At 41.5% G+C, this 22,088-nt stretch overlaps 1 protein-coding gene across 2 annotated transcripts in view; it reads right to left on the bottom strand.

Annotated features, from left to right (window-relative positions):
• Positions 1-21,510, bottom strand: part of CEMIP2 (cell migration inducing hyaluronidase 2) — an 86,465-nt gene extending 64,955 nt beyond the window's left edge. The window contains exons 1-2 of one of the 2 annotated variants that reach the window (XM_011770917.3): positions 21,445-21,510; positions 1,884-2,226 (exon numbers count right to left, since the gene is read on the bottom strand). In XM_011770917.3, the coding sequence (XP_011769219.1) occupies positions 1,884-2,214 (331 nt within the window). In that variant the 5' untranslated portion in view covers positions 2,215-2,226; positions 21,445-21,510. Of the gene's footprint in view, positions 1-1,883; positions 2,227-20,443; positions 20,942-21,444 lie in introns of those variants that run through there. The other variant, XM_011770914.2, reaches the window with a different exon arrangement.
• Positions 21,511-22,088: the final 578 nt, after the last annotated feature.

Here is a 22,088-nt window from a genome sequence, read left to right as displayed (position 1 = left end):
TTCTCTTAATTGTTTTTAATTATTCCCCAGGAGAGCATGCTTCATTAGAACCATCACCAAAAATTCCAGTCTATTTCCTTCCAGTAAAATGCACTTAATGAGAAAATGTGTGGTCTGTACAAAGCACTGAAAAATAGCTCAGCCAGCCCCACCTTCCCAGCTACCCACTTGTAGAGCAGTAAGCGTATTATCAAAGTTATGTAACAGCAATAACCACAGTCAAGCTGACCCTGAAATATTTTAGCATACCAGATCTTTCCACTGATGATCTGCACTTATACTGCCAAAATGTGAAACTAAAGAATGTTGATTCAAGGAACCATATTAGCAATGCCCTGTTTTAGATGGACTATGAAAACACCAATCAAAGCCATAGACTTCAGCTCTGATTTCCCACTAGTCTAGCATCCCTTTACTGCAGAATAGTTGGGAAGTATGAATCAGCACAGTGAACTTGGTTATTATGAATCAGCATAGAGAACTTGGTTATTCTGCTGGGAAAAGGAGAGAGGAAGTCATATTGCATGTGATGGAAATCAATGTTATAAGTTCATAATGTGGTCTACTAGTTTGGTCCATAAGGATATTAATGTGCATGTCTCTCTCATTTGAGGTTTATTTTCTTAGAAGTACTAGCACTACCTCTCCCAGAACCTTAAAATGTTTAAAATCCCTTAAAAGCACCCAGGAAAACTAAATAATAAAATATTTGTAAGTCTTTAAGTAGTAAAATCCCTCTGAACAGTTATAGCCACTTAAGGAAGAATTTAACTTGACAAAAATCTGTTGTAGACTTTGTTTAAAAATGCAGACAAATATGGTACCCAGTCCAGGCTATTAAGAGTCTGCTTCTCTCTTCATAGCCCTGAGCCCTTTGATTTTAGACAGATGGATGGTATTCTTTTATGAGTAATTCTTTGTTGGTATTCTATTAAGGCTGACTGGCAACCAACTTCTTCAAAACTTTTCAAAATATTGATATATCATTAACTTGAAAAGAAAATACCATTTAAAAAATTAAAATCTCCCTGCATAATATTTAACTATGAAGTAATGATTGATTTTTAGATAAAGGTGTCAGAACTTACACATCCTAAAGGATACTTCCCTTCCGGGATACATATTGTTACTCAAAAAATTTGAAGTTTTTCCTTTGGAACTGCTTCCCAAGCCCATTTCAAGCCACAAACACAAATCTTATTATTTTTGGTCACTTACTTAAAAAAAAAAAAATCTAATATAGTTCACTATATTTATGACCAAAAAAAAACTTGCGGCCGGGTGCGGTGGCTCACACCTGTAATCCCAGCACTTTGAGAGGCCAAGGTGGGCAGATCACCTGAGGTCAGGAGTTCGAGACCAGCCTGACCAACATGGTGAAACCCTGTCTCTACTAAAAATACAAAAATTAGCCAGATGTGGTGGCACTTGGTTATAGTCCCAGCTACTCAGGAGGCTGAGGCATGAGAATCATTTGAACCCGGGGGGCGGAGGTTGCAGTGAGCCAAGATCACACCACTGCACTCCAGCCAGGACAACAGAGCAAGACTCTGCCTTAAAAAAAAAAAAACTTGCAACAGTACAAAAATCATACCTACCATAAGAATTTAGCAAAGGTTCTCAAAGCATTTCCAAAACAGATGCTCCAAGACCTCCTTGAGCACTGGAACAAAGTGGCACAATGGACAGGAAGAGCAACCATTTAATCATTTCCAACAGATTACTGAACAATTGTTCTCATTCATAAGAAGTGACACCTCATATTACCTACGTGCATATTAGTAAGCTAGGGTCAACTTAATTTTTTTTTTTTAAGTATTCTACTATTTCCTTCTCTTTTGTCTTCTAGAATATGTTCTATGTGCATATACACACACACTTACCATCTGGAGCATATTTTGAGGATATTCCTAAAATGATTGCAAGTGCAATAAAAAATGAGAAACTAGTAATAGCAAAACAAATGAAAGTATTTTTGTGTCTCTTTTGCTTTTGACTTTCTCTCTGGGCTTGCTGTTCTTCAGGTGAGAATGCGAAGGTTGCCTGGTCTTCTCGTCTGACGGAGGTAAATTTGGCTGAAGCTTGACTCTTTGGAGGAGGAGGGGGACGCAATGGGACAACCTTCCCTGGAACATAGCCAGATGAGTGACGACTGTTTCCATTCTGAGGTTGGAGGAAAGCAGGGGAGTGTCCCCTGGAATCAGTGGCATACATGATATAATGTTACTGTGAAAAGAAAACAAATTAAACTTCAGTATGTGTAAATTCTTTTTAAATTTCATTTATTTATTTATTTATGAGACGGATTTTGCTCTTGTTGCCCAGGCTGGAGTGCAATGGCACGATCTCAGCTCACTGCAACCTCTGCCTCCCAGGTTCAAGCGATTCTCCTGCCTCAGCCTCCCAAGTAGCTGGGATTACAGGCATACACCACGATGCCCAGCTAATTTTGTTTTTTGTTTTTTGTTTTTTGTTTTTTGTTTAGTGGAGATGGGGTTTCTCCATGTTGATCAGGCTGGTCTCGAACTCCTGACCTCAGGTGATCTGCCCACCTCAGCCTCCCAAAGTGCTGGGATTACAGGACCATGACCTGCCTTTAATTTCTATTTTTTAGAGACTGGGTCTCACTATGTTGCCCAGACTGAAGTGCAGTGGCATGATCATAGATCACTACAGTCTCGCACTCCTGGGCTTAAGCAATCCTCCTGCCTGAGTCTCCCGGGTAGCCAGGACTACAGGTGCATGCCACGATGACTGGCTAATTTTTAAATTATTTGTAGAGATGGGATCCTGCTATATTGCCTAGGCTGGTCTCAAACTCCTGAGCTCAAGTGATTCTTCCACCTCAGCCTCGCAAAGTGCTGGGATTATAGGTGTGAGCCCCACTATCCAGCTAGAATGTATGAATCGTAAATGGTTTTTTTTTTTAAAGTACTCTTTTAATTGTGTTAAATATACCATAAACTTACATTTCAACTATTTTAAGTGTATAATTCAATGGCATTAAGTACATTCACAAAGTTGTGTGACCATCACCACTATCCATTTCCAGAACTTTTTCATCATCCCAAACAGAAACTCTATATTCATTAAGTAACTCTCCATTGTTCCCAGCCTCTGGTAACTATCATAATGATTTCTTGAAAAGATCAAGTCAGCTTACATCGCTGATCTCATAAACCATGTTGACAATCACCTGCGTTACTTGGGTTCTAATGTCACTCCTCCTCAACCCTGGCTGCATGCTATAATCACCTGCTAAGGTGAATGTTCAGTGCGCCACCCCTAAACAATTAAATCAGGATTGCTGTCCCTGGGATCTAAGAATCTGCAGCTTTTAAAGGCTCTCCAAGTGATTCTCATCTAGGTAAGAGCCGCTGTTCAATGCCAACTGTTCTCAATTTTCAGTGTGGATAAGAATCATCAGAGAAGCTTGCTAAAAATCTAGATCCCAGGCCTCTTTGCCCTGTAATTCTGGCTCAGCTGGTGCAAAGAGGGCCCTGGATTTTACATTTTTAAAAAATATATCTTGGTGACCCTGAAGCAGGTCACACTTTGAGTATCATTATTCTAAGCTCTTCACATTGAAGCTAAAAGTCCGTGTGTCATGAGGACCCAAAGTGGCCCTAAAAAGTTCCAATAGATAGGCACTCGTGTTTGGGTATTTTAATTTCCCCCTAGACTTATCTGGTGACTAAGTAAGTTAAGTATTACTATCTGTGTTATCACTTAACTATATAGACTGTGAATTTATTTAGTGAGAAAGTCTAAAGTCTATCTTATCTCTTTAAATCCTCGAATTTTGTTTGAAAAAACAGACATTTAAATATTATGGTTAAGATGATAAAAATACCTAACACAATTAATGCCTTATGTGTATTAATTCATTTAACATATTTAATACAACAAATCTATAAGGTAGATGCCATTACCCCCGTTTCACACATGAGAGAAACTGAGGCCCAGAAAGGTTAATTAACTTCCTCAAAGATCACACACTTAATATAGAGGAGAACCAGGACTTAAACCTAGGTATTTTTACTCTCAAGTTCAGGCTATTAATTTACACCACTGTGTCTTTCCAAACAATCGAAAGGCAAAGAATGAGCTTTGCAAGGGTGTCACTTGAACTCAGGGTGCAGAGTCTGAAAGGCATATTAATCTTCTCAGGAATTCGTCATACAGAAGTTTAAACTATACATGCTTCATTTTTAACAGAAACTTACACATAAAAACAAGGAAATCCTTTTTAATTTTTTACGTTCTCTATAAAGAGTAATTATAAGTTTTTGAATGAAAGAATAAGTTTTGAATGAGACCTTACTCTGCTATTTTGCCAAGAGGAAGGAAGGAAGGAAGGGAAGGAAGGGAAGGGAAGGAAGGGAAGGAAGGGAAGGAAGGGAAGGAAGGGAAGGGAGGGAAGGAAGGATGGAAGGATGGAAGGAAGGAAGGAAGGAAGGAAGGAAGGAAGGAAGGAAGGAAGGAAGGAAGGAAGGAAGGAAGGAAAGGATTTGTATTGCAATGACTGTGGATAAACATATGGTGTGCCCTATGGCTTCAGAAATATGGTGTTTAACCTCTTACATCCCTTCCTTAACAACTAGAGCATCTCGGAGTCACCTGACTTCATTCAATACCCTTACAATTAATCCCCTTCATCTTCTGCCAAACAGTGAGTAATATTCTAGTCATAAAGGTACTTCCAAATTGCTCTAAACTATCAGCAAACCCACTAAACACAAAATGGTCATTAGAGAAGCCACCAGCAAGCAATTCCCAGGACCCAAACGACCTGGAAATTAATGGGGGCAAAAAGAGAATCTCATCAGAAACTGATGCTGATTTTACACGGGGCAAAGAACATTCTTAGAGTCTGTGCGTCTGTCAAGAACACTTGGTTTGTGGGGTTTGATTTCTGAACAAAAGTAATTATTTAGATGAAGCTCAAGCTTCATGACAAAAGAAAAACACCATCATTCAAGGTGCTATTGAAGAACTGCTGCATGTGCCAAGCAGCAGACCAAAATAATGGAGACATCCTGCTGGAACAAATGAAAGAGTACAATAAAGACCCCGTTATGATCCTCTCTGAACAAAGAAAGGGCTGTAGTAGGTATTCTTGAGTGTCAGCTCGCCAGGGTGGGAGGGGAATCACAGCCCTAATCTGCTCTGAAAGGGAGTAGGAATCTTTTGTTTCTGAGGCTGCGCTCATCTGATACCTTATTGTTTCAGGGTGAGAAAGGTTGTTATTACTTAACAGGCTGGTGGGGGCTGGGGTCTTTGGTGAGAGATAATGGGTCTCCAGATGTACCCACAATAAAACAAAAGTCATGAAAGGCTAAATGAAGTCACCAGCCTACTGGGAATAATTTGTGACTTCATGGTCAAAAAATGGATCCCAACATGAAAATTCAGACGGCATCTGTCACAAACTAAAGTGGCCAATAAATCAAAAATAAGCATGGTTGTGTTTTTCCTATAAAGCTCCTGCACCACATGTATGTGTGTGTATATATACATGTTCTGAATCCACTACCTCTATTTTATTGAAAAACATGTAAATGTATAAGCAGCAAATGCAAGATTCTTTTCCTAAGAGGTAATATAGTGTTGTGCCATATATTAGAAAAAAATAACCAAAAAAATCGTATGTTAAACAGATAGCTCCCTCAATTTATTCAGATTTTTAAAAATATAAGTTACAAATACATTGCTTTAGGATTTCACTTTATATTTGTGGATTTACTTCAGGCATAATATTATGTATTAATTACTTTAAGATATATTGATTGATAATTATAGATCTAAATTATTCATGGAAAAAAACTGGCATTTCATTCATTCAGTATGCTAATTGTGAGCTCTTGCTATCATTAGAGGATTATGGTAGGAACTATGGGGTATACAGAAAAAAGATTTACAGCATCCCTAAGAAATGCACTTCCTAAATTCAATTTTAAGTCACTTGTTTGGACCACATGTTCTTACTCATAGGTGGGAATTGAACAATGAGAACACTTGGACACAGGGCGGGGAACATCACACACCGGGGCCTGTCGTGGGGTAGCGGGAGGCGGCAGGGATAGCATTAGGAGAAATACCTAATGTAAATGACGAGTTGATGGGTGCAGCACACCAACATGGCACATGTACCCTAGGACTTAAAGTATAATAATAAAAAAAATTTTTTTTAAGAAATAAATCACTTGTTTGGAAGGCAAGTGAAATTGAACAAGTTTCCCAGGCTATCTCAACAATGGCTGTTCAATCTGTAAAACTGTTAGTACTTGATTGGGGTCCTGAGAACAAAAAAGGGGTCTACCAGGAGAAAGACAATGAGGAGTTTTCTCTGGCTTTCAAGGCAAACTTAGGTGCCATTTTAATAATTTCACTGCAGGCCAGTATTTCACTTTAATACTCAGTTTGTATCACATGTTATTTTTTTAAATGGTCGTATTTCTAGTAGAAAACACATGCTCTGAAGAAGGAGCACATGAGTATTTTATGACACATTTTTAGACCAACTACAGACTGTGACAACACCTAAAATAAGACAGATAATCCAAAATGGGGATAATCTAAGTCATTCATATTAAAATTGGAAATGTACTCCACAAAGCTTTTAAAGCATAATTTTTGGTATTTAGATATTCCTTGAGAGAGTCATTTTGCGAGTATTTATTTACTGGATTACAAAAGGAGTAGCCCAAAAACTGCACAGGCCATTTAGGCAAATATTAAATTAGATAATAAAGAAATTACTAAGACTATGAAAATACATCAACTTAAAATATACAAATGCTGCAAAAGAAAAAAATACAAATCCTGGAAAAACATAAGCATTCCAAAAAGTACCTAGTGCTGTTGTCTAATTCTCAGTTGCCCCCACAAAAAGATACCTTAAAACTCACTGTTATTTTAAATTAAATTCTTCTCTTGGAAAAAAAAAACTGGTATATTACCTCAAAAGCAGTTCAAAGTGGGAGAGACTTGTATATTTGGTAAGAGTATACACTCTATTTGGTAATAAATTACAGTAACTAAACACAGAAAGCAATTATTTTGAGATTTCAGTAACATTAAAGGAAATCACACTTTTTTTTTTAACCTATAAAAAGAGGCATGATTTTGGCCAAGCAAAGTGGCTCACACCTGTAATCTCAGTGCTTTGGGTGGTCAATGTGGGAGGACTGCTTGAGGCCAGGAATTCAAGACCATCCTGGGAACCCAGTGAGGCACCCTGTCTCTACGTAAAAAAAATTAAAAATTAAAATAAAAAATTAAACTAGCTGGGTGTGGTGGTTCAATGCCTGTAGCCCTAGCTACTCAAGAGGCTGAGGCAGGAGGATTGCGTGAGCCCAGTAGTTCAAGGCTTCAGCGAGCCATGAATGAACCACTGCAGCCCAGCCTGGGCGACAGAGCAAGACTCTCTTAAAACAAAAACAAAAACAAAAACAAAAAAGGAGAGGCATAATTTTAATACAATTGAGCTATTCTCATTTAATGCTTTCAAACACTGCACTATTTCATCCATGAACCCTTCTCAAGTTTCCATAAATTAGCAGGGCACGACTCACACTTGTAATCCCCATACTTTGAGAGGCTGAGGCAGGAGGATCGCTTGAGCGCAGGAGTTCAAGGCTATCCTGGGCACATAGTGAGACTATCATCTCTACTAAAAAACAAAAAAATTAACTGGGCACGGTGGCATGTGCCTTTAGTCCTAGCTACTCACGAGACTGGGGCATGAGGATCACTACTTGAGCCTGGGAGGCGAAAGCTACAACAAACTTTGACTATAGCACTGTACTCCAACCTGGGCAACACACCAAGACTATCTCAAAAAAAAAAAAAAAACAAACCTCTTACAGGATCATCTTACTTTTTGCCTTATGTTTCAGTTAATGTATGTACTTGTCCATCTGCAGCAGACCATAAGCCTCTTGAGACCAGGAGTGATTGGTATTCTTGCAAAAGTTTACATATAGTAGATACTCAACAGATGATTGTTGAATTTAGATCACAAATTCCTGCCAAGGAATTAGGCGAAAATGCTACATACACACACACACACACACACACACACACACACACGTATATATACATACATATACACACACATATATACTTATTGGGGAGGAGACAAACAAATGGTTGGAAACATTAAGTCCACTTTCATTCAGAAATCAATTTGGTTTTGTGTAAGCATACTCCCAAAGAATCTCTTGAACTACAGATTCCTCTCTCTCTCCTCTCTCTCTCTCTCTCTCTCTCACACACACACACACACACACACACACACACACGCAAAGAAATTTCCTATTTAATCCTTGTTTGACATCCTTGAGGCTCTGGGAAATTTGACTAATTTCTATATCAGTTTCTCTGATTCAGGAGAAAATTGAGAACAATACTACTTAAAGCAAAAAAAGTCTATGTGTTAATTTTTATAAAATGCAATTCTAGTATGAAAACTAATAGGGGACTAAAAGGTATTATTAACAACTGCAGGAAGCAATTCTAAAGATAAAGAGCAGCAAACTACCTAGATAAATTCAACCTTTCACAATATTTTGTAATAGATTTAACTACACATTATGAAATGCAGTAGGCACACAGAAAAAAAGAAACATTCCACTTCACTTTATATTATGTTGACAGCCATTAAATGCTGTGATCAAAGAGAAAGGCTTCTCAATACAGAGAAAGCGGCAGCAGTTCAAAACTAGTAGGAGCTCTTTAAAAGGGCTTTTAATGTTCTTTCAGCTGCTGAGATGTTAATAATGCAAGACAAAGGTACTTATCACTTACATGGTGGTTGAGGACACTTGCCCCCTAGGCTAGTTCATCAGTCCCCCAAATAATCTAGCCCTTCCAACCCAGTGCAGAGAAGGTCCCACAGCCACACAGTCCAAGAAATGCATATTGGTCCCATCAACCCCTCATATTGAACAACTAATGAAAATACAATACTTTTGATTCATTTAAGCTCTTTCAAATCACGCCAAGGCTTTTTAAGAGAACTAATTTTTGAATGGAAGATTCAGGCTTGTGGGAATAGCCAAGAAGTTGGCGCGATCTAATCAAGTCGGTTCTTTTTTGATCAAGGACGTAATTTTTTAAACAATATTCAACCTAAGGGTCAAGTCACAATTTTTGCTTTCCGAGAGTTTCAGTACAACTGGCCAAAATTTGGCTAAGAACAGTTTTTCTTTTACTAAGATCTTGGAAGCTCTTTCTAACATATTCACTAGTATATCCAAAAAGTAAAAACATGCAGCAAAAAGTAAAAAGAGGAATGAGCATGAATTATCATGAAAACAGATGCTACTATAATTATTTGTACTTCTGACCTAATAAAATATTTAACCAGATTCTAACTGCCTTGAATTTTCAATTAATAATTGCACAATCTCCTACTTTCAGGAGAAGAACACAACAAAGAATAACTATAAGGGATCACCATTTAGATCTTCTGGTTTGGTTTGGTTTGGTTTGAGGGGAAGCAGGATTAGGCTGTTTCATTTAGTTTTGTTTTAGATTCAGATTATGTCCATTGACAAACAGTGAGCTCAATAAATACCTTGTACATTAAAAAGTGTTCAATAAGAAAATAACCTTAGCAAAGTAGACTTTTTAGGTCCTCTCATTCCCCAAGTTTCAAATAAATATTTAAGTGTGACCAATGTTCTCAAGAAGATTGTGTACTTAAATAGCTATTATAAAGGTTTTCAAATACAAAGGTTGAAACACAGAGTTTGCTTTTTATATGTAGTTTAGCAGAATATAATATATTACATATTCTATTCCCAGAGCACACAAGATAATATACATTTTTTTAAAAAAAAAACAACCACTGCAAAGAATTCAACATAAATGCTAGGTTTATACATACAGCTATTTAGGAGAAAACGGACAGATGGTTGAAACAATTAAGTCAATTTTCACTCAGAGATCTGCTCGATTGTGTATCAGCATACTCTCAAAGAATTGAAAACCCTTAGACCTCTAAACAGGCGTGGGGCCAGGGACCTTGGCCATCTTGAAGGTTCACTGAAAAGTCAACTCACAAAAGCCAGATCAATAGGGGAAAAGACACACAACTTTATTTAACGTGTTATACAGGAGAGCCTTCAGAATGAAAACCCAACCCCCTGGTGGGGTACAGAAGTGTGTATATACCTTCTAGAAATTGGAGAAAGAATGCAGGCTCAGAGCACGGCCAAAACCAGGTTACAGTAGTAAATCAGGTTTTAGCTGCAAGACAGGTTATGCGAGGAGGCTTGGCTGGCAAAAGTGGTCTTGTTATGTAGATGAACCTCACAGGTAGCACCCCTCAGAAAGCAGAGACGGCAAATGTCTCTTTCAGATCTGTAAGATGTCAGACTTAATCCTTCCTAGATCCGGACAAGAGAAAGCCTGGCTGCATTAATGCATATTTTCTACAGATGCAAATTTTCCCCACTAAAGACCGCTTTGCAGGGCGACTTCTGTTTGCTGATCCTCCAACAGCCATCTCAAAATATATCAAAAAAATATATTTGGAGGTAAAATATTTTGATTTCCTAAAATAGAACATCTTCCACAGGACATGCCTTCACACTGTCCCACAAGGCGCATTCTCCATTATTACTTTGCCCTTGTCACAGCCCTTTTGTCTTTTTCCTTCAACTCTCAAAAATCAGTATGAGTCACAATCACCTGCAACTGTTTGGCATGTTTCCAAGAAATAAGATCCTCTGCACAGTTAGTTTACTTACACAGATCCTTATTTACTTTTATTAAGCAGATTGTAGCCAGGTCAATGTTCAGATGTAGAAGGGAAATGCACCAACTCTTAATTATAAACCTCTCCCTATGAAGGGAAAGGACAAGGGACTGAGAACCCCTAATTGTTTATATATATCCCTACCTGCTTTATCTATTGGATCAGTTTAGACACATATGAGCGATATTCCCAAGTTAAGCTGTTGTTACAATAAACATCTGTATACACCAGACTGCTAGATTCACACTATGCACCGCTCAGATTATGACCTTCCTCAAAGAAAAAACAACAACAACAACAACAACAACAAAACTCTTGCCTGCCCCAAAAACCTATTAAAATACAATACAGCGAAAGCATAAGAAACTGTGGGGGTCATAGGCTTCTGGCTCCCTAAAAGTTCACTAAAATCACTGACATAAGACAGTTTGATTCACAGGAGAAAAGGTATATTTAATGTGTGAGCATGGGAGCCTTCAGAAGGAAAACCCAACTTCCCAAAGAGGCACAGAAGTTTATACGACATCCTGAGGTTACAGGGAGAATGAGAGCTTGGATCCTGGTAAAACAGGTTACGGGAAGGAGAAGAGGAGGAATTCTATTGAGGGAATAAATGATAACCAGAGAGAATGATTGGATGGGGAAACAGAAATTAACTTCTCAATAGTTCTTTTTGGAATTTAAATGATCTGTGGAGGTAGTCTTTATCTTGAATAGGGTCTGTTCAGGTATGGAGAGATTTTTGGTCCTTTCTGCAATGGATAATGAAATAACAGGGAAAGAAGCAGGGATAATTGTTCTCTTTGTTGGGGGATGGGGGGTGTCAGTCCTATCTCTGTAGATAGGGGAAAAGTCTCTCCAGGAACTTTTTGATCTCTAAAGCCTTTTAATTTAAAATACTCATTTTACCAGGGAGCCATATATTGGGGTGAAGTATTTTTATTTTCTTCAGAATATTTCAAACCTATAGTCCTAAAAAGACTAAATTTACTGAAAAAAAAAAATGATACTAGGCTTTTGAATTAGAATAAGTATTATTTAAAGTTGAAAGATTTATTTTCCCTGCTTAAAAATTTAATTTTATAGGCCGGACTCAGTGGCTCATGCCTGTAATCCCAGCACTTTGGGACGCCAAGGCGGGTGGATCACCTGAGGTCGGGAGTTCGAGACTAGCCTGACCAACATGGAGAAACCGCCATCTCTACTAAAAACACAAAAAAAATTAGCTGGGTGTGGTGGCGCATGCCTGTAATCCTAGCTACTCGGGAGGTTGAGGCAGGATAATTGCTTGAACCCAGGAGGCGGAGGTTGCGGTGAGCCAAGATCACGCCATTACACTCCAGCCTGGGCAACAAGAGTGAAACTCCGTCTAAAAAAAAAAAAAAAAAAAAAAAAAAATTTACTTTTGTATTAAGCTATAGTGTTTTTGCTAGAAAACTACTATTAAAAAAAACTATAGTTAGGAAATACATCTCTGGAAAAACAAAAATTAACTATAAATACTGAGTCTGCTTACCCTAATAATAACAAAATAATAAATGCCTATGGTCTGTATTTAAGGAATTCAGATTAGCAACTTAGCTACAGTTTCACTAAAGTGGACATATCCTTGGCAAACCACACTGGACTCTCCTGTTAAAATATGAACCCCTCAAAACAAAGAGCCTCTCTGTATAATGTTTAATGCCAAAAGTGAACCAACTAAAACTTCTTAATTTTAAAGTGAAATAAATGACTTGAAAGAAATATTCAAATTTCATTCTTATGTTTCTGTCATTTATGCAAGGTAAAGGAGGCAGCTGTCCAATTTTTCTGATCCCAGATACACTAATTAATCCTATCTCGATCCAACGATGTCAAACAAGTCTCTGAGAAGTAATGCTACACCCTAAAGCCAATATGGCTAATATGGCCAAAAGGTTAAAATGCATTATCGTGGCCAAAAAAAGAAAAGCATGCAAGGGAAAAACTGCAGACCTACTACACATCAAGCGGGGAGGAAGGGTAACAATTAAGAATAGCTAACACTCTTTGAGCAACCAAAAATAAAACTAAAAAGAGAGCAAAGTACATAGGCCTCTAGGTGGAAGTAAAGACCTAGGAGATAAACTGCAGAAAGATAGATTGTTTTTCAATCCGGAAAATTAGAAAACAAGGGTAAAAAGTCATTGTACCTACCAGTCATTCTCTATTCCCCTCGGTTTCCTTTTTTCCGATTATTATTTCTCAGATTTCTTTCTCTCCTTAATTCTTTTTATTGAAAAGCTGTTCTCTTTTCTCCCTTCCTTCCCAGTGATCCTAGACCATCCCCCCTTCGCCCTTGTTCTCAACTGGCTGAGAAGATTCAAGAGAGGCTTCCAACCTGCTGGCAGTGACGGATGGCAGTGCAGAGGCACACAATAGCGAGTGCAGGCGCGTCACCAGCCTTGCAGCTGGCCTTCCAAAGAAAGAACCAAAGCCGAAGTCTGTCCTGAGGGAGGCTGGTTTAATTAAGGTTATAGCAAAGGGCAGAACTGCCTGTGGGCTGCATGATCTGCAGAGGGCCATAGACAATGCATTAAAACACCCCTCAAGAAGAAAAAGCCAAGAAAGTTATGTTTGTAAAATGCTGAAAGGTGGGAAAAATGAAAAGACAAGAGGGATGTGTTTGAAAAACAAGCAAAGACCCGCCGAAGTTCATGATCTAGTGACATACAGATACCAAAATGCAATGACAATAGGAAACAGAAGTATGTTTTGATGTGCCTTTCACACTAGAAATATTTCAGATGAATAATGAGATGCCCAGACTGAAATAATCCAGGGCTGTTCAATCCAGCGTCATAGCAAAGTTTCTGTCAATGGCAGGGCCAGGACCAGAACCCAAGTGTACTATTTCTTTCAACTGTAACACATAGCCTATTTTTAATATAACTTTAACCACTTGGAATAAAGCCTTTTCAAACAGGGAACAAGTTCAGTTTTGAGCATCTCTTATGAGAAAACGACTCTGCCAGACACTGGAGAGCCAATAGTACAAAAAAATAATAATAATAAACATGGTTCATACTTTCAAGAAGCTCACAGCCCAGCATTTGGGGGGAGAAAGAGTAGGGAGACAACACAAGTAAACAGGTAATTAAACTGAACGTTGAGGCAAAGAAAGTGGGCTGAGGAGGTGATTGCTTGAGTTTATCAAATCCCTATGAATGGAATAGAGTTTAATTTTCTAAAACCCCGGCAAATTTACTCACCCAAATGTGCACCATCAGACAATTACTAATCTCTTTCTTATTCTGCATGTGTAAGCTAAAGTCTACCACTGAACTCCGCCATTAAAATGACAACACATTGCCCCATAGTGACTAAAAAGTATGGGGGTGGGGGAGGGTGACAGACTACAGAAGTCTTTCATATTCTTTGAAAGGGTGTCACCTGCAGGTGAGTTCCAGGCCAGAATACAAAACAGTCATAGTCCCTCTCGTCCTAGGGCATGTGAAACCTAGGCCACACAAAAGGACCATATTACCCATTCTCAACAGTTTCCTCTACGTTCCTCAAGACTCAAGGGTGCTACAGAGTCAAAAGGCAGAATTTCTAATGAACAAGTAATTACTCAGCACTAGAGTGGCGGCTGGACTTCACTTAGCCGAATAGGGATACACTGTGGCTAGGAAGAGGGGCACAATGATGTGCACCTGTAGTCCCATCTACTTAGAGGCTGAGGCAGTTGGATGGCTTGAGCCCAGGAGTTCAAGGCTATAGTGTGCTAGGACTACTATAGAGCCACTGCACTCCAGCCTAGGTAACCTAAGACCCCACACCAGCCCCATCGCCAAACAAACAAACAAACAAACAAAAAACTGGTTAGCAGCAGCACAACAGGCAAACAGGGGCTATATGACAAGCCCAAGTGCCGCAAGCACTAACAGGAGGCAAGAAGAAACACTTGAAGGTTAAAGCCAACCTCAGAGTCGGCCAAGCCCAGCTCAAGTATCATATTTTTCAAATCCCCATATAAAGTTGATTTTATAGTGGTAGCACTGGTGGCATTAAAAAGCAATGTTAGTACGGGTGCAGTCGCTCACACCTGTAATCCCTTTGGGAGACTGAGGCCAGGAGTTCAAGACCACCCTGGGCAACATGGTGAAATCCTGTCTCTACAAAAAAATATATATATATATAAAGATTAGCTGGGCATGGTGGTGCATGCCTGTAGTCCCAGCTACTCAGAAGGCTGAGACGTGGAAAGATAGCTTGAGCCCGGGAGATAGAGGCTGCAGTGAGCTGTGATCACACCAATGCACTCCATCCTGGGTGACCCCTGAGTGAGACCCCTGTCTCAAAAAAATATAATTTTTTAATGTTATATGTTTTTTCAAACCATAACTTAAAAAAAGAGAAAAACTCAAGAACTCATTTTTCTAATTCCTCCCGAAACGGGAATCAGGCATATGTTCCTGTGTTAAACTAAATCTTTCCCATTCCTAAAATGTTAATAATTAACTTTCCAAACTTTATTGTATGCGAAAAAATGACTCATTCTTCAGGGAAGTGAATCACCACTACGCAGACCATTAGGACAACAGAAGGCTTGCAGTCTCCAAAGAGCACACCAATAATTAAGTAAGAGCCCCTAAATCGATAACAATTTCACACTGGAGGGGGACTTAATCTGACCTGACCACGACATTAAATTTGTGGCAGATATTCATACGTTTTAAGACACTTACATGAAACTCAGTCAGAGGTCAATTCTTTTCTCATGGGGTCAATATGGATTGTCTTAAATTTCAACTTTTTCAGGGAACAACATCCTAATGACACTTCTAACCAGTGGTAAAGCCTTATTAAAAAATATTAGGGTTAAGAGTGCCACATTCTCTACCGAGCAAACTTTCCATAACATAAAATTCTTATCAAATATTGTGGAACTTCTTGTTCAAACTACAATGGACCCTTGATATGACAAAGGTAAAATGGTTTATCACTCATCACCATGTAATGAAAATAAATGCCTTGTTACAAATCTGGTTACTAGGTTGGCCTAATAATAACAGTTTCAAAGCGGATTTGCCTGATAGATCAAAGGACTGATTTGTTGGGAGACAGCAATTCTGTGTTTTAAGACATACATAGTTTATGAGTCTGTTTCACTTATTTTTAAAGACATTTTAATAAAAACCCTATGCTTCATTTATCTTTGTATTGCTCACAGCAACCAGTACAGTGCCTTGCACATCCTAGGAATGCAATAAAATAGTTGCTGAACATAGTTCCTGACAACCAACATTAAAGTCTTCCCAAAGCAAGTACCAGGAAAACAAAAGAACAAGCAAACAGGACCTACAGCCATAAGTTTTGAAGAAGAAAAAAAAGAACATGCAAACATATTCTAGTATGCTTTTATTCTGATTCACAACTCAAATCTGAACAGGGTTTCCAGAAACTTGCTTCTTATGTGCACATCTACAGTACTTTAAATCTTCATCCTGTTTATAGAAAATACAAGTAAAACTAATGTTATTTTTACACTTAGTTCCTTATTTCACAGAAATTTGTTACAAGTAACATCACCCCACCATCGTGTGTAAGTAGTAGGAAATGAAAAAACACACATAGTGTCTGCCTTAAACCTGAGTGCAATGAGTTTCAAAGCCCAAATGCAAAATATCTGACCATTAAACTAATTAAATTGCTAACAAAGCCAAACAGGAATAAAATAATATATCTGAGAAAGAAAAAAAAAAAAAGTACTGACTGGAAACAGGGACAAAGGAGTTGCTGTCCCTGCTTGGCTGTTAATTTACTATATGACCTTACCTAATTATTTAGCCTCTCTGGGTCCCAACTTCCTTGTTTTAATATTATCTTTAAGGTCCCTTCAAGCTACATGCTAAGATTCAACATATGTAGCAGTGTCCAGAAAACTGATTTACATTCATTATCCCCCTCCGCACCCCTCCCCTGGCAAAAGGGCACAGTTCACTTGATAGTTTTAAATATCTGAGTTTGGATTTCTATCAAAGGCAATTTATTAAAATGTCAGATGGGCTTAAGTTCATTTCAAGTGGAGAACTAAAGCGAGTATTGCTTACAGATTCAAGTTTCGCCTAGACAGCAGCTGCTGCCATTGAGAGAATAGACTTTAACAATCTAGCTGAAAATTATACCTCTTTACAAATGGAGAAAACTAGTAACGGGGATTTTCATACTCTCAAAAAGGCAGATGCATAGCTTTTCTTTTTTTTTTTTTTTTTTTCCTTTTCCATATTCATCATGTTGAGAGAGAGGAAAGCAGAAGGGCTAGCGTGGCTTGGGAGGCAGAGAGGAGAATGGATGTCACCGTACAAAACCAGACAAGACCCTTTCAATTGATGTACTGTACTAGACAGCCCATTCTTCTAACTAATGCTCACAATCCAAACGAAATGAAAAGATTTCCTGTGGCTGGGATGGGAAGAAGTCTGGACAAGAGAGCAATACCATATGACAGTAGCTAGCTTAAAAGTGTAAAGACTTGCTTTCAAGATGGGATTCAGATCATTCTGGAAAGGGCCAATATAATGAAAATCTGTAGCTGAGACCTGATTGATTAAGCTAAGATTTATATCTATGCAGAGCGTTAAAAAACTTTTGAAAGTACCTTTTGATACCAGACAGCATTAGCTTGTATAGTACTTTATCATATATTAATACATAGCAAACTTACTCAAATGTAATCCCTAAAACATTCCCATAAAGCATTTTAAAACTCCTTTTTCAGGTGAAGAAACAACGTGGAAGGATCAGGGGATTTGCCCAACAGCAAATGTTTAGCAACTGTCAGAGCCTTGTTTTAAATCCAAGTCTGACTTCAAGTCCTCCAATCTTCACTATTTTAAGATAACACTTCTGACACTAGTTTTCAGTCCCTACTATTCTGTCTGATTTAATAAATTGTATTTCTCACAAAATTGCTCCCCCACCCCCAATCTGTTCCTTCTCTGGCTTCTTAGAGCATGCTATGCATAATTCTCCCAGACGTGCACTTATTGGATCTTCTGATTGTTCATTTCCTTATGTCCCTGACTAGGCTCATTTCTTCAATAGCAGAGACTGTCATCTCTCTAGTTTCAAACGACATAGGTATCTTCAATCCCTGTGGCCTCCCTGGTTGCAACCACTTTAACTCCTTCTCTTTGCCAACATGAATGCTCCACAAAGCAGGTGTTGCTATTGCTTCCAGAGGGTCTGGACCACAATGGGTGATTAATAAGTGCTAGCTGAACGAATGGTGGGTAGGTGAATGATGCAATGCTCATACGTATTTTAGAGCACACATTACAATACACACATTTACATACAGCACTCCATGTGAGTCTAAGACCATGAATTTGGTAGTGATTATTAAGTTTCTTCTTTGCTTTCTTTCCTTTTTCTTTTTTTTTTTTTTTAGATGGAGTCTCAGTCCTGTCGCCCCAGGTTGGAGTGCAGTGGCACCATCTCGACTCACTGCAACCTCCACCTCCGGGTTCAAGCGATTCTCCTTCCTCAGCCTCCCAAGTATCTGGGATTACAGGCGTGCGCCACCCCGCCTGGCTAATTTTTTTGTATTTTTAGTAGAGACAGGGTTTCACCATGTTGGTCAGGCTGGTCTAGAACTCCTGACCTCAGGTGATCCACCTGCCTCGGCCTCCCAAAGTGCTGGGATTACAGGCGTGAGCCACCGTGCCCGGCCTAAGTTTCCTCTTTCTAAAATGTGGTTTGTCTTTCTCAATTTCAGAAACTCGCCCAAAGCATGTAGCTGTAAGTAGTACCCTGTCAACTTCAAGATAATGGCCCACAAGACTACATTACCCTCCAGTTTGTCTTTTCTTGATAGCAGTTTGAGGACAGCATTGATTAAGCCTATTAGACCATGGCTGAAGTGTTGCCCCATTCTGGTTTCCTGTTACGAATCTGACACTTCTAGAAAGTCACTGGTTACAGACTAGATCAAGGAAGGTGACTACTCAAATAATTAACTGTGACACAGAATACCCAGATAAGCACCATGTAAGAATTTACAGATTCTATTTCCCTGTCCACACACAGGCCAGTCCTCGGCTCACTATCTCATTCACAGGTTTAAAAGAACAGGTGATGACTCAGAATTCACTTCTAATCTTAGTTTTCTGAGCCTTTAAGCACACATACATCAGACAAAACAGAGTCAGGAGGACTGAACAGAAAGCCAGAAGATATATTTCCAGTTCCACCCAAACCGATCCTCTAATGCAGGTACACAGAAGCTGGGGGGAGTCATTTCAGTGTGAAGAAGAAAGCACTCTCAAGTGCTACCCAATGTTTACTAAGCAGAGGACGTGCCTACTGCACATTCTTCTGTTTTGCCCAGAAATGCAAACTAAAAAGAACCTTTTGTACAGGTAATCAAAGACACACAACCACAGTATGATACCCAGACCAATTCTGAAAAGAACAAGCGTCCTTCAAGGGTCAAATAAACAGTAGCTCCATTCTAGCCAACCAAAAAAAGATAAGGCTAACCATTTTAAATGTGTTTTTTAACACTGAGCCATTTCCAACAGATTTGCCTGGCTGCTCTGGGGAGTCAGGCCTCGCTGAGTTCAGGTGAAGCCTCTACGCTTTCCCCTCTCTCTAAATTCTTCCCACTTTTTACCGGGAAGAGCAGCACATCTGAACACACGCAACTGTGCAGCAGCGCATCACTCTGTCACACTGAATCAAGGGGAGGGAACTCAAGGCAGTGAGTAGCTCATGTGCACAATGGAAGTTTTAAAAATTATTAGGCAGTCTATCCTTAACCCCAACTGCTGATAAAAGGAGATATATATCAAAGTCTGTTTTCCTAACCTTCTGCGGAGAATGTAAGTGAGCTGTTTCCGCTCCAGGGCGAGGTCTAGTGACACTCATCAACCCTCAGCAGAGAGCATCCAGGGAATTCAGGACCTTGGTTTTATCGCTAAGGGTGTAGCCACTAGTGCTATTAACGGCAGCACTCTAGGTCCTCAGAGTGGGCCCCCCTCCTTTACCAGAATCTCCCAACTCTGCAGAGAAAAGCTGAGAATAGGGTCCAGGGCTAAGGCTATTCCCCAGATTTAAAGGAAGCTGTAAACGATTTTAAAGCCTCACCTTACCTCAGCTAACAGAAAGAGAGGCAGGGGGCGGTGGGCGGAGGACCCACCAACCCAGGGGAATTGTAAGGAGACAAAGATCACCCCAAACGCACAAGCGCGCGCGCACTGAACCCGGACTGCAAAGCACATTCCACCAACCTTTCACTGTAGTCGGCTTCCTGTGGGGTTTATCCCCTCACCCCATCCCTCTCCAGAAAGTTTAATGCTGTTCGCACCGACTTTGAAAGGTCCATTGTTCCCTTCCCCGTAAATGTAATGAAAAGAGAGAGGGGAGGGAAAGAAATCGAGACACCGTTCCCGAGGACCCTTTCTTAAAGAGAGGACTGACTCCTGGGGAGTCGGGTCAATCCTAATCCAGAGATGAAACCGGGAAACGAGGCGCACGGGGGAAGGGCGGGAGGACGTTTCCCTTTTGGGTAGAAATGCCCAACGCCGAAGCCGGCCAGGCCGCCGGGAGCAGAAAAGGTGGGCGAGACCCGGGTCCGCGCTCCCGCAGTGGCCCCCTAGGGCAGCAAACGAGGCGGAGCAGGGAGCGGGTGAGCGAGTCGCTTCTTACCTTCCCCTACCCCGCTTAGCGTCCGTTAACTCAGGTGCCTACACAGCGGTCCAAGGAGACGGAGAGGAGCCCCTGGCGTCCTCGGGTCCAGATCTCCTCTCCATGGCCAGGAAGCCACTCGATTGCCGGAGCCCACAGCTGCCGCTCGTACGCAACTGGCAGCCGCAGCCTCTGCCTGGAGGTGAAATACTCTCCTCCCGAGAGTGACGCGCACTTCCCTCCGCCTCCGCCTCCTCCTCCGCCTGCCCCGAGCCTCGGAGGCTGGGGCCTCGGCTCGCTCTCTCCCGGAGCCGCCGCTCGGCTTTCTCTGCTCCTTCCCCTCCGGGAGGAAGAGGAGGAGAATCGTGGCCCGGGCGGCGCGGGCCTGAGAGTCCACGCGACAACAGGGGAGGAGGCGGCGGCGCGGGACGGAGTGGGGTCCCAGGAGTCGCTCTTGTCCCTGGTCGCCGGGCGCTGCGGCTCCCTAGGGTCGCGCTCAGCCTCCGCCGGCCAGACAAGCAGCCCGGCTCGGCTGGGCCGGGAACTGTGGATTGGTCGGGCGGGCGGGCAGTGGAGAGCGAGGGAGGCGGAGGGAGAGGAGGAGCCTGCCGTCAGAGGAGGCGGTGACCCCTCCGGGCCCCTCCCGCCGGCCCCGCTCCCCGCGAGCTGCTAAAGCAGAGGCTCAGCGCCACTCGCTGCCGCGCGCTGGAACAGCGCCCGAACGCACTGCCGGCGGGAGAGGGCCCCAGCCAGCGCACCCCGCTGAGGCGGCAGGCTCCTTCCCTTCCTGGGCGGGCATACCCGCCTGGCGGAACAGGAGACAGTGCCTCCAGCACCCCCAGATGAAGCTGGTACTGCGCCTGTCACTCCCTGGTTGAGCCTGACACTGCGCCCCCAAAGTCCCCGGCTGAGCGTGACTGCACCCCATCGATCCTCGGCTGAGTCAGACTCTGAGCCCTATCACCGGTAAAGAGATTTCCACATTCCCACAAGTGTTCTGAGAGTCCAGTCACAGCCCCCACCTGGCCAGACGCGAGCACCAGGTTCTCAGAGCTGTCAGAAGAACCAGCCTGCTCTGGGACACAGGGCAGCTCTTCTGGTCCCTTGGAGCAGCCCCAGCATCCCGCTCGCAGGCCGGAATAAATATACTTAGGTCTTCCCACGCCCCCTGCCCGCGCCACTCTGGAGGGGTGGCCGCTTGCAGAGGTGGCGCCGAAAGCCACGCCCCGGCCCACCCCAGTGCCAAAACGCCGCTCTGAGGACACCGGCACCGGCCCTGAAGCAGCCCTGCTGCCGCCACCCCGCCCCCTCGCTGGAGCTGCTCTCACAGCCTTGGCTCTGAGTGAGGGCGCGGCCCGGGCTGGATCACTCAGACCCACGAGGTCCCGAGCTGGTGACAGCGGCAGGACTGCCAAATCCGGGCCGTGGTCATCCTCGATTTAATTGGGAATTGGAAGTTTTCCCTCCAGGAAACTCTTTCAGTGAATACTGTACAGGTAGGATAGTTTAGTTTTCAGGGTTGTTCATTCCTTCTCCCTCGACAAACTCAGTCGTGTAACTGTAACACACCCGGCAGTGAATGGGAAATCCCCTATTTCAAGGGTATTAGTTCAGGACTTCGTATAAGGAATTACCGTTTCCAAATCTTGGCTAATGACAAGAATCC

Source organism: Macaca nemestrina, chromosome 14 (assembly GCF_043159975.1).
Source record: "Macaca nemestrina isolate mMacNem1 chromosome 14, mMacNem.hap1, whole genome shotgun sequence".
NCBI lineage: Eukaryota > Metazoa > Chordata > Mammalia > Primates > Cercopithecidae > Macaca > Macaca nemestrina.
This window is presented reverse-complemented; position numbering and strand designations above follow the sequence as displayed.